Here is a 16,476-nt window from a genome sequence, read left to right as displayed (position 1 = left end):
TACATCCTATATAGGAAGGTGTTGCTGCAGTTGCAGGGTGATAAAACTGCTCAACATGTCCCAATAATATGTCAGTGTTACTGTGCAGGTCACAGATCTGGTTCAGTGGACTTCTTTCAAGGAAAACAGCCCTATAACGAACTTGGCCATAAATTCTTTAACTTATAAAGTCCTTTAATGAATGTAAGGAAACTGTTGAAATGCATAAGGAATCTCTGTAGCCCAAATGTGGCAGTTTTTGTCCACTTCCATGCATGCCAGAAATGTCAATGCAGATGTTTCCCAGACTCTGGTATCTCCTGTTTGCAATCCTTTTTTATGGCTGAGTTTATGCTGGTAGCATTGTGATGCTTTATGCAAATTTCTTTATACTGTTGTGTGTGGCAAGTCTAATTGTATTGCTATAGCACATGAACCTACAGCTTTCTCATTTGACTGTTCAACAACTTGAGTTGCAACATCTTCAGTCATTTTCAGATTTACACTCTCTTCCTTCAATTGGACTGTCAAACTGCCTGTCTCTTCAAATCAGTGAACCACCTGTTGCACTGGATTTTTTATGCTTATGGCTCATGTTGCAAAATTCACAAACTTTTCTTGCTCACAGTGCCATATTTACGCCCATATTTCTGCTGCATGTTTTGATAACTAATATTTTAGAACCAAAATGAAATTTTTGGTTCTAAAATATTAGAACTCTAAAGTCAGAGTGCTTTAGAGAACTAGTTCTCTAAAGTCAGAGTGCTGAAACCTGCACATTGTTGTCGATAAACTGTTATCCTTGTATGTAAAGCCTTATTGAAGGCTTAATATAAGAGAATCAGTATGTACCTTGTTTCAATTTTTAACTAGATGCTCTGCAGGTATAAACTGATTCTCTTTTGCATTCATCATTATTACACTCTTATTTTCATTATAACATTGTCTCCTTTAGTTGTTTGCCCATCACAGTCTTCTCTGAGTGAACTAGTTCATGAATTCTTTCAGTTGCATTAAACATATTAGTGACTTTCATATCATACTGATACTATTAGACACAGAACTATTTAATATAGAACTCATGGCTGTAGAGAGTGTTTGCCTTTGTCTTTCTTGTGTGTTCCGGTCATCATGATTGTAATTTTAAACATACTTTAACATGCCCATACTTACATAAATAAGTTGTGGAGCATGATTCTTTGTTCACTGAACAAAGAATCATTCTCATCTTCCTACTATATTTAAGAATTGTGTATTTTTAAAGGAAATATTTTCATGAAAGTTTTTAGGTGCATTTAAAAAGGCATAAAAAATCATGAGCACCTGTTAAATTGCTTGTATACGGACAGAACAGACACAAGTTATTCCAGGACTGCTAGATAAATTTTATAGAAATTCTAGTATTTGAAATCCTTTGAATGGCTCAACAAATATTGATAAACCATTCCACTTTTTTTTTTTCATTTGGAGCATATGCACAAATGAAAAAAAATGTGGATATTATTTCTGGGAAAACTCCCATGTTACTCCTCTTAACAAACTATTATATTTACGGCTATTTTTCCATAAATATAATAAATAGTAAAAAATCCAATGACATTTAAACAGGGGCACTCCTAAACAGAAGCGCCCCTGTTTAAATGTCATTGGCTTTTTTACTCACAGATTCTTAGGGCATTGTAGATGTATATTTACTAATAAATATATGTAGCATAAAGGAAGAGAAATTTACACATACCTTTTTCTAGGTGTTGTGGCTTTTCTTCTTTCTGCGATGTCCAAACTACTGTGTGTGTTGGGGGGGGGGGAGTAGGCAATGTGGGAGAATTAAATAGAAATGGAAAAAACCTGGGTTTTTTGAATAATATATATATACATACATATATATTATATTATTAGGGATGGGTGGAGCATATTTTTATATTTATATAGGTGAGAAAGGGTGAAGGGGTTGAAAACAGCAACTGATTTTTAGAGGGAAGGGGGTTGACGGGGTGTGGTCCATTTCGACTATGCTTGATCGTCATTATTCAAATTATATATTCCAATAATTCTTCTCTGGGTGGATAGAATTGAATACAATTTGTGATTTATTCATTTTATGCTTTGGATAATTTTTTTTTGGTAAAATGATTTAAAGCAATCAATAATTCTGTCCTTTTTGTATAGAATTTAATGAAATCTGGTATTTATGATGTCTGTTAAAAATTGAGTCATTCAATTTTGGTTTCGTTTCACAGTTTGTACCACCAAAATAAAGCAAAACAAAATTATATGTTTAGAATACTTGAGCCAAAAATGGGTCTGTGTTTCATAAATGCACTATAACCTCTAACACGATGTTTACAAAAGTATCACCAGTGCAATAGCATCCTTTAAATAACATATATTAGAGATGTGATAATAGTTCTTGCAAAAACAACAGAAATATTGAGAAATAAAAATTCATCTTTCAAAAATTTTCAACTGAAATTGTGCTGTGTAAATAGCTCATAAAAAGTAGAAAGTATTTTTAACTTGGGTATAGTTATGTTAAAGATACCAAGCAATTTTAAACCTGGTTTTACTCCATTTTTTCCAAGTAAGCAAACAGACAAAATGTCAAGTTTGCGCCTGCAATTTATGCAAGACTAGCAGATCCCACAGGTAGTGCAAGACCAAGGCAACTCGTGGTAAAGGTGGAGCAAGCTCTGATCACTAATCTTAATATTTACCCTTAATGCCAAAACACATCTCCAAGAAGGGGATGTATGATGTTTTGTATTAAAGGCAAGGGGCCACTACCCAGACCGGTTTCGACCTTTATTGAGGTCTCATCAGTGGGAGCCAGGCTAGCAATACCAAGATTTAGTAATGCAGATTGGTAAAATACTTACAAGCTCTGCATTACTAAATCTTGGTATTTCTAGCCTGGCTCCCACTGATGAGACCTCAATAAAGGTCGAAACCGGTCTGGGTAGTGGCCCCTTGCCTTTAATACAAAACATCATACATCCCCTTCTTGGAGATGTGTTTTGGCATTAAGGGTAAATATTAAGATTAGTGATCAGAGCTTGCTCCACCTTTACCACGAGTTGCCTTGGTCTTGCACTACCTGTGGGATCAGCTAGTCTTGCATAAATTGCAGGCGCAAACTTGACATTTTGTCTGTTTGCTTACTTGGAAAAAAAAATGGAGTAAAACCAGGTTTAAAATTGCTTGGTATCTTTAACATAGCTCATAAAAAGGATTGTTACAACAATTTCTTTTTGGTAAAGTGATTTTGAATGTTAATGACAGTCTTTCCTCCCTTCGTGAAATTTAATGAAATATGGTACAATTGCATTTGGGCCATTTGAATGACAAACTTTGACAAAACCAAATTGTGTTTGGTACACATTCCAAAAACAGCTCTAGGTTTAAATGGCATCAACTATTCATTATGAAAACCATTCATTAATGAATGATTTCCATGCACTTCTTTATGGTTGTGTGAATCATTTCCTTACTTCTTTAAAAATGTTTATGCAGAAGGGAAAAGAAGAGAAAATGATCTTATGTTGCTACACACGCACACACACAATAATCTACCATTTATCCTACCTTCAAAACAATGACCTTTCAATTAACCAACCCTTACACGTCAACTGACTTCTGGTAGACCACCATGTAATTGAAAGGTCAGATAAATGTTAGATTACTGTATGTAGTTTCGCTTCTGTGTGTACACACATATATTCATTTTTAAAAGTTAGCACACCCTTTCTGTTACATAATTCTGATGGTAGAAATTTCTTCTTTATTCATTGTACTTTGTTTTACAAGTTTCATTGATGGAGAATGAAATATGCTTGTGTTTATCTGTTATGCAAAAGACAGAATTGCAGTTTCGTTCATTTAACTTGGCTGCATGCACATTATTACATTTTTCATTATTTATCTGCTGTGGTTTTCAGTTATTTTTGCAAGAGTCATCACAGTGAGAGAATTTGAAAAATGACTATACATTACAACAGTGATGTTTCAACAATACGCATGAAGCTAAGCCTCAACAACCACTTGCAATTTCCTTCCTTGCAGAACAGATTTCAGTGTGTACACAACAATGCAATGATAAACTGGAATTATGTTTTTACCAATGTTCGGTGGGTTTCATCTAGCATAATTTCATCTGTTATGATTCAGAAACACATTATAATTACTCTAATATTCTGGTAGTAATGAATCTTACTTTTGTAGGCCAGTTTTATATCAGCTAATTGTTTTGAAGTTCTTGATCGTCACTTATTTTTGCATAGTATTTGCTGTATGCTAAAATAATAATAATTATAATGTTAAATTCTGGATTTTTAAGAGAAATAGCCAATTAAGGTTTTTTGGGACATTCATAGGTTATAAGCAATAATCCTTGGACCAATCTTAGCCTTCAGCAGCCCCAAACTACTTATCATTATAAACAGGGTGGTTCAGCAAATGATATTCTCATTAATCATATTGATGATGCATACAACGGAGGAGGATGTCTCAAGTTAACTGGAATACAAAAGCAGGATATGCAATTACAAGAATTTAAGTATGTAATTAAAGTATTCTAAGAAGTGTGTGTGATTTTTTTTAAAAAAAATCAGTTACTCTGTTTATATAATTTGTTATTATATTTCAGGTTGTTTCTAACAGAATTTATCCTGCCAAAGACCACTTGCATTTCTTACACATTCAAACCATTGGCTCCTCAGTCAGCTGACCTGACTTTACTGTTAGACATGAGTGATGCTTCTACAAATTATAGTTTGCATCTGTCCAGTGAAATCATGAAAGTAAGAAGTCCTATAAAATTTGAAAATAGAAAATCAGAAGTCATCGGTAAAATTGTGTATATTCCCAATACATGTGATACTGACAATATGTCAGAAACAGTACTGGATGATGTTCAAGAAATCTCAGAAAAAATGTAAGCACTCAACATAATTTCAAAATAACTGTTCTTATGATATATATATTTTAGTGATGAAAGGTAAAATATTTACTTAAATCCAAGTAATGGCAAACAAATACACTATGAAACTGAATTTTAAATTACATATTGGATGTTAGGTATGCAATTGGTGTTACTTATTGTTGTTACTATAGAGCTTTTCAATAGTTTTCATACAGATGTGGATACAGACTCACTTTTCACAATGCATTCAGTCACATGATCCAGTCTGACTTGTTCATTTTAAAATCACCAAAAGTTCATTTTAGAATCACATAATACACTAAAAGAAAAGTAGTGTGACTTGTCTTTGAGAGATAATTTTTTTTAAATAACAGTATTAAAAAGAATCTCAATTATGTAAAATTTTCAAGCATTTAATTATGCTAAGCTAATTCATGTTGTGAGCTGCGAAAATCAGCTTAAGATAATACTATATTACAATTGTGTACCTATTTCAGAGGTAAAGGGGATTGAAGAATAAGATATATAGATACATTGCAATGTTCATTCAGATTGTGCCTATTTTAATTTTTGTGTTTATAATTATAAGCTGTGTAGCCTGTGTAGCTCAGTGGATGTGGCGTTTACACACCACCGTGCTTGGCTGCACGAAGGAAGTCTTGGTTTCGAGTCTAGTCGACGACTAGAGGAAATTTTTCTAAGCCTTTTTTCGACCGGTTCCCGAGTTAGTCGATCTCTGGCACGGGCAAGCAGGTTTTTCCTCCCGGAAACTCGGGTTTTTCGTCCTGTAAACTCAAGAAAATCGACCGTAGAACCCACATTATTTCAGACATTAAATATATTGTGTTAAGGTTAGGGACCACGAGATGGCGGCACATTTGAGCCGTCTCTCTTCACTGCGTACCGCTTAATTAGTGATAGCCTTGGGCCATCTGTCTCTGATTGGGTACCAGTGGAGATTGAACTGCCCACTCAGTCTCCAAAAGTTAGATAGGGCTAAGTGGCCTCGCCTACTCCCATATATATGGGAATAAAAAGGCGTTAGCTGATTTTTTTTTTTTTTTAATTATAAGCTTATTTTATTGATGAAATTATATTGTAAGAAAAGTACAATTAATAATTATATAAAGAGCCAAAGGCTTCAATTCAGCGACATGAACTTATTTAAGTTAAGGCAGCTTGCACTACCAAATGGGTCAGGTGCTGCACTATCCAGGTATTTGCTTACGCTTGGAATTGCCAAACTTTATATAGTTTCTATATTCGGCTAGAAAAGTACAATTAATATTTTTAAAAGAATAAATTGTCTATTATATACGCTACGTTACCAAAGGTGCCCATACAACATTGCTATCAATATGTGGTCAGGCTCCTTTCATTGCTATTGCAGCTGATGAGCATTAATTGGGCAAGTCGCCTTGGCATGCAACTTTCACTCCAGCTCATCCCAAAGATGTTCAAAAGGGTTGAGGTTGGGGCTTTGGGCTAGTTAATTTAGTTCTTCCACCTCATTGTCTTCAAACCACAGAGCTAGGCCCTTGCTTTGTGAGTAGGTGCATTATGCTGATATAGGAAAGAGCCTATTCCAAACTGTAGCCACAGTGCAGGAAGAATGGAATTGTCCAAAATGCCATGTAGACAGCGTTTAAAGATCTGGACACAGAAACCCATGGGCCCAGTCCAAACTAAGAAAAACAACCCCAGACCATTATGCTATCGCCTCCAAATTTCATAGTCGATACAAGACATTCTTGTAAGTATCATTCACCGGGCATCTGCCAGGTCCAGACACATCCATCAGATTTCCAGATCATGTACTTTGATTCCATTGATCTACAGTCCAGTGATAGTGTTTGCACCATTTCAGACAGTGTCGGGCATTGGCAGGTGGGAAGTGGTGGAGACAGAGAGCTGTAGAGTAGATGCCTTCCCTCAATGAGTCTTTAGACTCCCTGGAGGTGTCGCATAATAAAAATAAAATAAAACAAGAAAGTAGATAGCATTCGATGTGTATCCAGACTCCCCTTTCACAATGCACTCAGTCCCATGATCCAGTCTGACTTGTCTTTGCAAGATAATTTTTTTAAATAACAGTATTAAAAAGAATCTCCATTATGTAAAATTTTCAAGCATTTAATTATGGTAAGCTAATTCATGTTGTGAGCTGTGAAAATCAGCTTAAGATAATACTATATTACAACTGAGTACCTACTTCATAGGTAAAGGGGTTTGAAGAATAAGAAAACTGCCAACTAAAATTACAACTGTTTTGCCAATTCTTTAATAGAGAAAGCTGAAATCCTTCGAATTAAGGATTTCAAATCCAGAAGTTTTATTTCAACTCATTGGAAATAAAATTTCTCTAATGAATTAATTGGCAACCACCTGTGATCAAAGATCAAATAACTTGACAGTGGATGAGATTTTTTAAGGAAAAAAAAAGTATAAATTATGCAAAAAAAAATTTTTTTTTTTAATGTATTTAGAATGAGGCTGAAAATTCACTCACCACTTGGCTCTGTTTACTCACCTGTGGCAAGCAGGCAAGTGGATTTCTGGAGCCCTAGTTAATAGTAAGGTTGTGTGTTTCTGGATTGCTGCTCAGCCATAAATCCAGTCTTTGCTTACCTCTAATTTCAGTATAAAGATGTGAATAAAGAGATGAAATAACACAAGAGACAAATCTTATTGATTACATTATGTTTGATAGTGATATATTCAGAGACTTACTTAAGGATACAAGAGAGTGCAGTGAATTTGGAAGGAGCATAAAAATGAGTATCACATTAAAAAAAAAAAAAGCTTTGAGAATGAAAACTGCAAAATTCAAATATACAAATATTACATGGGAGGAAAAAGTCAAAGATTTGTAAATTTACAAGAACTGAGAGCCCTTAAAGACTGAATGATAAAATGTACAATAAAACATTAATAACTCAGATGAGAAAATATGTAATGAAGGTTGTCTACCAATATAGATAATAACTGTATGAAATTCTGCAAGATACCTCTGGCAAATATACTTAAGAGCTCACACCATAATGTATGTTAATATGCACATTGCACACCATATTGTCCTTTCTGCATTGAGTATACTCATTTTTATTTATATCTGATAACACAGATTTATCAATATTAATGGGATGTTCATTTAAACTTTCCTTCCTCTTTTATAAAATGAGTATTTTATGTAAAATGCATGTTTTTGAACAATCTCAATGATGTACTTTCAGTAATGTTATCTTATTTCAAGTTACCTTGATTACCTTGATGGACCTGTGTTTCATTCAGGAGATTCTCCATGAGTGCAGGTTACAACTATGTAATCCAGTGATCTTAATCTTGAGCCTCTCTCTTCCATGTTATACCCATAGATTTCACTAACAAGTCTTCCCATCTTTTAGGTAATCTTTCTGATTTTCTCTTTATTCTTGGTTGCCAATTGAGTATTTTATATGTCCATCTGTTATCCCTGAGTCTGGCTATGTGGCTTGCCCATCTCATCTTGCTTCCATATGTAATATTTCTATTACATACTGAGTTATCCTGAGAGTCTCTTCTTCTTTTCTTGTTGTGTTCCATGTTTCTGATCCATATGTGAGTGATGGAAAAATGTCACTATTAAATAGTTTTGGCTTCACAAAAATGTCAAGATTTGGATCAGTAAGTGTATCTTTTAGTCTGTTGAATGATAGCCATGCAGTTTTCTTTCTTTTTACTAGTTCTTCAGATAAATCGTTATTCATTTTTATTCTTTGTCCTAAGTAATTGTTGGAGTCGACTTGTTCTATAGGGATGTTATTAATATATAGGTGACTGTCACTTGCGTAGATGTTTTTAATCCATTTTGTTTTTTTCTAGATTCATTTCTAAGCCTATCTCACTGCTGTTTGTGTATATTTTTTCACCTATTTCTTCTAGATCTTTTGGTTTTGGAGATATCGGTACTAGATCATCGGCAAGCATAAGGATTTGTAGTTTTTCACCATCTATGCTTATTCCTCTGTTTAAGTCTATTTTTTTCAGAATATATTCTAAAGTGCTGGTAAATAGATTTGGGGAGATCACATCACCTTGTGGACCCCTATCTTTATATCTATATTTATAGGTTAATCAAATAAGGTTATTTGTTTGGTCTGATTTTTGTTAAATTCTTTTATCATGTGGATGTAAGTAGGATCCATATTTATTTCTAGTAAGGCACTGATGACTGCATTGTGTTCCGTCGTATCAAATGCTTCTTTAAAATCAATAAAGAGGAAACATAGAAGGATTTGGTATTCTCTGCATTTTTCTGTTAATTGCAAAATGACTTGGATATGATCCATTGTTGAGAAGCCTCTTCTGAATCCTGCCTACTCTCTACTGGAGTTGCCTTCAAGAGTGTTTGGGATTCTGTTCAGTATTACTCTATTCATGATTTTATATATATGAGAGTAGACAGATTGGATGATAATTTTTTATGCCTTCCTTGTTCTCTTTTTTTGAATAGAAGTATGGTTTTTGAGGTCTTCCTTTCCTCTGGAAGCTTTTCTTCTTTGAAGTACCACATGAATCTGGTAGCCAAGGCTTTGAATATAGTTAGTCCACTTTGTTGTGAATATAAGTTTTGTTTTTTTTCTTTACCTTTGTTCATTTTTAAGGGCATATTCTATTTCTTCTGGAAGTACATCTGGTATATTGGCTTTGGAATGACAGGTTCTGAGACTTTGCATTTAGTTGCATAAAGGTCGTTATAGAAATTTTGCGCAATTTGTTCTATCTTTTTTCTATTAGTATGTTTTTCTCCATTTTGACTCTGCAGAGCAGAGAATGAATTGACTGTTTAAAATTTAAGTCATTCTCTATTTTTTTTTTTTTTTTCAGACTGGTTTTTGCCTGTGCTGCTTCTCTTAGTTTTTGTATCCTGGAAAGCTTTGTAGTCTTCTGGAATTCTTTTCCTTAGTAACTTACATATCATTATGTATTCTAGAAAATTTCCTTCAGATTTCTTCAGTTCTTTTTTTCTTTTTCAGTAGTTCTATGGTGAGAGTCGTTCTCTTTTCTTTTGTTTGTTTTAAGAATATTATTATATTAATATTCATATTATTAATATTATTGCATTGTATTCTTAAAACAAAATTGTATTCTGTTTTAAGATGTGGTTTTGATGTTCAGAGATACATTCATTGACCAAGTAAAAAAATTTTAGAGGCTTTCAATATTATCTATATTTTGCTTTATCACTACTATCCATTGTTTAGAGAAGTCATATTTCTATCGGCAAGCTTTTTTTGTTGATGTGTTTGATAAGTTGGGCACTTCAGTAGAAATCATGTCAATCAACAGTAATGAAGCATTTTCCACAGAATAGTTCTTTCAACTTAGGAAACAGATCAAAGTTGAGAGCTTTGATCTGTTTCCTAAGTTGAGAGCAAACAAAACTTCACAATCATTTTGTTGAGAGCAAACAAAATTGATTGTGAAGTGTCTTCACGACTAGATGATTTGTATGTAGATTATCCCATTGTTCATAAATTATCTCAGTATTCCATAATGCAAAATACACTTCTTTAAGACTCATATTGCTGTGCATTATGAGAATGGTCACTAGCCAGTTTTGACCTTTATTCAAGTCTCATCATTGAGATGTAGACTTAGGAAGTATTGTTGAATCATTGCAGAAATCATATTTTCCATATACAAGCAATGAAATCTAGTAGATCGCCATATTATTATTATTACCCCAAGACCTCATGGAGTCAAAGACTCATCTGGGAGGTCCTTTTATCACACACACACACACATCTCATCATACAGTGTCTTAAACACACTCAAACTCCTTGCAGACACCACACTCTCAGGCAAGGCATTCCAATCATTTACAACTCTGCACAAAAAAACCTGCTTCTCACACCCTCTTTATACAGTTTCCAGTGATGACTCTGGTTCTCCCACTATTTTCAATAGAACTTCTCCAGCATTGATCCTATAACAACCCCTTACTAACTTTAGGACTCTATCATATCTCCCCTCTTCCTCCTGTCCACCAGACCCTGCAAATTACATCTTCTAAATCTTTCCTCATACTCGACATTCCAGAGGTTAGAAACTACCTTAGTCAATCGCCTTTGGATCCTTTCCAACATCTCTTCATCCTTCTGAAAACTAGGTGACGAAATCTGGGTACACAATAGTCCATGTGTGGCCTAATCAAAGCCTTATACAATGCAACAAGAATTTCCCTACTTCTACAAGTCAGTGTCCTCCACATCATTCCCAGAAGCCTTTGTGTTGTCTTCACAATTTTAGCTATGTGTCCCCTAAATTTCAGATCCTTATCCACTATCACCCCCAGATCTCTTATTCCCTCCACCTCTGACAATATATCCTCTCCAAGCATAAATTCTGCATTCCATCTTTGTTTTCCAAATTTTAAAACCTTACATTTTACATCATTGAACTCACATCCCCATTTCCATGCCCAATCACTCAATTTATTCAAGTCTTCTTGTAAGGCCACAACATCTTTACTACTTTTCATGGTTTGTCCCAACTTTGCATCATCTGCAAACAATTGAATATCTCCATCCAAATCTTCACCAATATCATTAATATACAAGTTAAACAGCAATGGCCCTAAAACAGACCCTTGAGGCACTCCACTAGTGACTTTCCTTTTCCTGGATATCACTCCCCCCATACACAACTTGTTGATACCTATCAGATAGCCAGTCTCCAATCCAATGCACTAATCTAATATCCAACCCCATCTACTTTGACTGTCAACTTATCATGAGGTACTCTATCAAAAGCCTTTGCAAAATCCAAGTATATTACTGTGTATCTTTCTCCTCTGTCCAAGGAAGCAGTCACTGTATTATCCAATACCAACTAGTTACTAGTTGAGCAATAATTGTGTGGTGTTCTCTTTTTAGATGTCTGTTTTTATAGAAAATAATGGCATAGTTTTAAAATAAACATGATAATAAAAATGTTTTACAATGATCTTTTGCAAATTGATATGTTTAATTTTTTATTTTTTTTTGGAAACAGTATCAAGAGAAATGACTGGAAAACTCTGTATCCATATAGGAAATGCATTCAATCACTTAATTCGGGAAAAGTAGCAGATAAACCTGATGTGTCAGAAGAATGTAAAAAGAAACAAGAAGATGAAAACAATTTAACATTTACTATGACAGTAGAGGAATCAGAAAGTGGAAGTAGTAATTTGGAAGATGAAGATTGGATTACTAGGTAAATCTTCTAACTGATTTATACATTGAGGATCCTAATTTATGCTCACACATAGACCTACACTTTTTACTATGTAGGCATTTAGAACCGAAATCCTACAGAATAGGTTGGTTACTCCTTATTCCTGGAGGTGTCCTATGTCTGTAGAAGTGTATGTTCACAGGACCAGTTTGCCCCTGTTCTGGGAGATGAAAAACCTCCTATGAGACCGGCTAGCTCGCCTTTAGTTGAAAGAGACCAGATAAAAGTTCTTTGCTTCACTGATAGGAATCAAACCTAGGTCTTTCTGACCAAAGGGTCTGAAAGACCTTTGTCTGTTCTGGGGGACAAAAAACCTGGAGTTTCTGGGTGAAGAACCCCCCCCACACACACACACACCTTCATATGAGACCGGCTAACTCACCTTTAGTTGAAAGAGACCAGATAAAAGTTCCTCGCATCACTAACAGGAATTGGACCCAGGTCTTTCCAACTAAAGGGCTTTGTCTGTGCTACAGAGGCTACATAAGGATATTGTGATTTTTTTTTTTTTTTTTTTTTTTTTTTTTTTTTTTTTTTTTTTTTTTTAATTTTGTGCCACAGAAGCCTTTAGCAACAAAACTGAGCTCATTTTCAGTATAAGAATGGGCCTTAGATGAGGATAAAACATAAATAAAAGAAATAAATACATGTACAGCAGGTGCTCTGCACAGACCAGAAATATTTAAAAATTATTAGAGTAAAAGGTTCGCTATAGTGAATTTAGAGAAGAAAAATGGCATCCAATCCCTCCTAGACTTGAATTTCACAAATTAATATCTGAGAAAGTATTAAAATTCATTTGGATAACTTTTTTTTTCTTTCTTTACACTATGCTTTTGGACATCCTCTTGGGATCATGATTTCTTGAACATGTTAATTGGTCTGTAGCTCTTGCAGTAGAAAGAAGTCATTCCCTTACACATTCAGATGTTAGCAGTTATGGATGTAGTATTTTAAGCTTTGAATATGTGAGGACTAACTACATTACTTTGTTTCTTTAATTTCATGTTTAATATTTTTTTAAACTGAAATATGAACTCAGGAAATTACTCATAAAAAAAACATCATAATCAAAGACATGGGGGGGGGGGGGTTAAGGGACAGTGAGAAGCAACAAGCAGACTGTTAAAGTCTGTTAATTATCAGTGATAAAAAATAACATTTCAACATAAAAAAAATTGTGTATGCCATTATCATGCTGCAATTAATTACTTTTCCTGTTAACTGCAGAAATGTGAAGATATTAAGAAGAGAGCCATAATTATTATTTGATTTGGCATTATATATTGGCATGCTCACTTAAAATAAATAAATAATGAAATTTCAGTATTTTCCAAAGTAGTCAGTCATAACGTTTAGAGATTTATTACAATGAGTCAGTGTTTTATAGAAAACTGGTGCCAAAAATGCACAGTAATCAAGCAGCCACAAAATGAAATACTCATAAGAACAGTAAAGTTGAAAACAAGAAACTTGCCTGCAGAAGAGGTACTTGAGGATATTTAAAATGAATTAACCTCCATAATCACGAAATTAAAACAGAATATCAGATAGGCAACATGGGAATCACAGTAAGTCGATAGGCATTTAAAAGAACATAGGAAGGACAAGAAAATTAAGCAGCAAAATGAGAAACAACAAAGTACATCAGGTAAGATATTGCATAATGATAATTAGGTAGGTAAAGGCAGTTATAAAAAGATGGATATTGTTTGTTATGCCAGTTCTGTCATAAAGCATGCCATTGATGACTGGGTTATTACTTTGAGTTTTCTCAGAACAAAAATCAAAAATATAACAGACAGTTGAAAAACAGAAAAGAAAAGAGATGATAATTCCAATAGTATATTATCTAGATATGACAGAAATTAATTAAGAAGGGCTATGATAGCAAATGATTCAATATGCAATATGCAGACTGTATAGAAGGAATGGGTGTGAGTTTTTAGAGTGTGAATTGAGTTTAGAAGAATATATTAATGATAATTTGCATCTGTACCACAGCTGGTAGAACATTGAGACAGCATGCCCATTTTATTCAGTTGGAAAAAGATCAGAGTTCAATTTTCATCATGACAAAAGGCATGGATTTTTATGGACTTTTTCATTTGAAAGTAATTAATCAGATCTGATATCATGGGAACATGGTTTTCTTCATAAAGGCAAGTTAGTCAGAGAACATATGTAAGTAACAGAACAAATATCATTGGGATGGCATATGCAGGTAGTATATTGTTCCCTCTTTCTTGAATTCTTGAAGGTATCATGTAATAATAATATCTTAAAATATAAATATTTCAGTCTGAAACTAACAGCCTATTCTCATTGAAATAAAACAAATTCAAAAAGTGGGGCACTTAATAATGGATTTTGCCTTGACTTTTTCTAAGCAACAAATACAAGATGTTATATTCAGGCAATAACAATCAGGGGAAGGATGGAGTAGCTATAATATTAAATACTAAATAAAAGGATAATCTTCTTGAATGGGAATCAATATCAAGTAGAATGATGTAGACTAATACCAGAACAGGAAACTGGAAAATGAGAATTATTTGTGCTTATGGTCCCACAGAAATGGAGAAATTTTTCAAGGCATTAGAAAAGGCAACTGACACAACAAAAAAGGAAAAGCTGGTTCTTTTTGGAGATATAAACAGCAGAGTAGGAAATGATTACCAGACATATAAGAATGTTCTGGAAAAATTCAGAGGGGGGGGAAGGTAATAATAACAGTAAGCACCTGCTAAATTTCTGCCCAGAACATGGACTAGTTATTACTTACACCATGTTCCAACATAAAAATGTGCACAAATTCATATGGCGAGAAAATACAAGGAAGAAGATAAAGTCTCATTGACTATGTTATTGTCAACAGTGATGTTTTTCCCACTGGTTCAGGACACAAGAGTATACAGAGGATTTGAAATAGAAAGTGATCACGTTTAGTGTTGAGCAGGATAAAATTGAACTTCATATTAAAAAGAAGAGTGTGTAAGAAAGTTTTGGAATGAATCAAAGTTGAACAGCTATCACATGTGAGCTATAAACTCAAATACACAAACATTATTCAAGAAAAGATGAAAGAATTTGAAAATAAGAACCAAACCTTGGAGATTCTGTGGTTTGGTTTGGTAAAGAAAGCTTTAATTCAGCCAGTGAGGCAGTAAGAAACTATGTTGTTGTTGTTGATAGTAATTCTTCATGCTAGTTCAGAATGCAAGAGTGTGCAGAGGATATGGAATTGGAAGTGCCCATCACTTAGTTCTAATTAGAATAAAAATGAATATCACATTGAAAAGACCAATATGTAAAAAAAAGTTTTAAGAAGAATTAAAGTTAAGCAGTTTTTACAGGTAAGCTGTAGACTCAGCAATACAAACATTATAGAAGAAAGAATGAAACAGTTTGAAAGTAAGAATCAAACCTTGGAGTCTTGCCAGCTAACTCTGGAGAAAACATTGATTGATTCAGCTAGGGAGGCACGTGGTGAAGTTGTCTGCAAGGACAGAAAAATAAGAATGCCACATTGGACAAAAGAATTTAAAGAAGCAGTCCTGGAAAAGAAGAAAGCATACCAAAAGTTCTTATGAAATAAATCAGCAGATGGCCTAAAAGAATACTGAGAAAAATATAAGAGAGCTAGGCTATGTGTGAAAGTACAGATTTTTACTTTCTTTTACTGAATGCTTCCCAAGACAAGTATTGGGAAGACTTCAGTAAGAATATAAAGGTAAGTGTCAGGAAAGTGGTAAAATGTTTTGGAAGCTATTGATAAAGCTTAGAAATGGAGGAAAGGGTATTGTAAAAGGAATTAGATGATAAAGGGAACATAAAATATGAAGATAAAGATATTCTTGATGTATGGGGTAATTACTTTGAAAGATTGCTAAATGAAACAAGCAGTGACAGCATAGTAGCAGAAAACACTTAACAGGAATGCCATTTGAAATATATATCTGTACTTAAAGTAAAAAGAGGCTATCACAAACCAATGTGGAAAGGTAGCTGGATTAGATGATATTTGACCAGAAATGCTAAAATATTGAATTATAAATGTTTGACAGTGGCTACATTGTATAATTCAGAAGACCTGATCAGAGGGTCAAATTTCTGATTATTGGAGTAGAGTTCTCACAGTACCCATCTACAAAAAGGGAAAAACTGAATGCGAGAATTCCAGAGGAATTTCTCTACTGATTGTTCTTGGTAAGATTTATTCAAGCATCCTTGAAAGGAGACTAAGAAAAATTGTGGAGGAGATGCTTGGAAAAGAACAAGCTGGGGTCAGGCTAAACAGAAGTTGTGAAGATCGGATT

The 16,476-nt window shown here is 34.0% G+C and overlaps 1 protein-coding gene across 1 annotated transcript in view; it reads left to right on the top strand.

Moving 5' to 3' along the window:
* ENGase (cytosolic endo-beta-N-acetylglucosaminidase) overlaps nt 1-16,476 on the top strand; it is a 153,345-nt gene that overhangs the window by 85,851 nt on the left and 51,018 nt on the right. Inside the window, exons 9-11 of the mRNA XM_090407650.1 lie at nt 4,350-4,531; nt 4,622-4,909; nt 11,933-12,136. Of these exons, the coding sequence (XP_090263776.1) occupies nt 4,350-4,531; nt 4,622-4,909; nt 11,933-12,136 (674 nt within the window). The remainder of the gene's footprint in view (nt 1-4,349; nt 4,532-4,621; nt 4,910-11,932; nt 12,137-16,476) is intronic.

This window comes from Typopeltis vanoorti, chromosome 17, assembly GCF_054136105.1.
Source record: "Typopeltis vanoorti isolate ZY-2024b chromosome 17, IOZ_Tvanoo_1.0, whole genome shotgun sequence".
NCBI lineage: Eukaryota > Metazoa > Arthropoda > Arachnida > Uropygi > Thelyphonidae > Typopeltis > Typopeltis vanoorti.
This window is presented reverse-complemented; position numbering and strand designations above follow the sequence as displayed.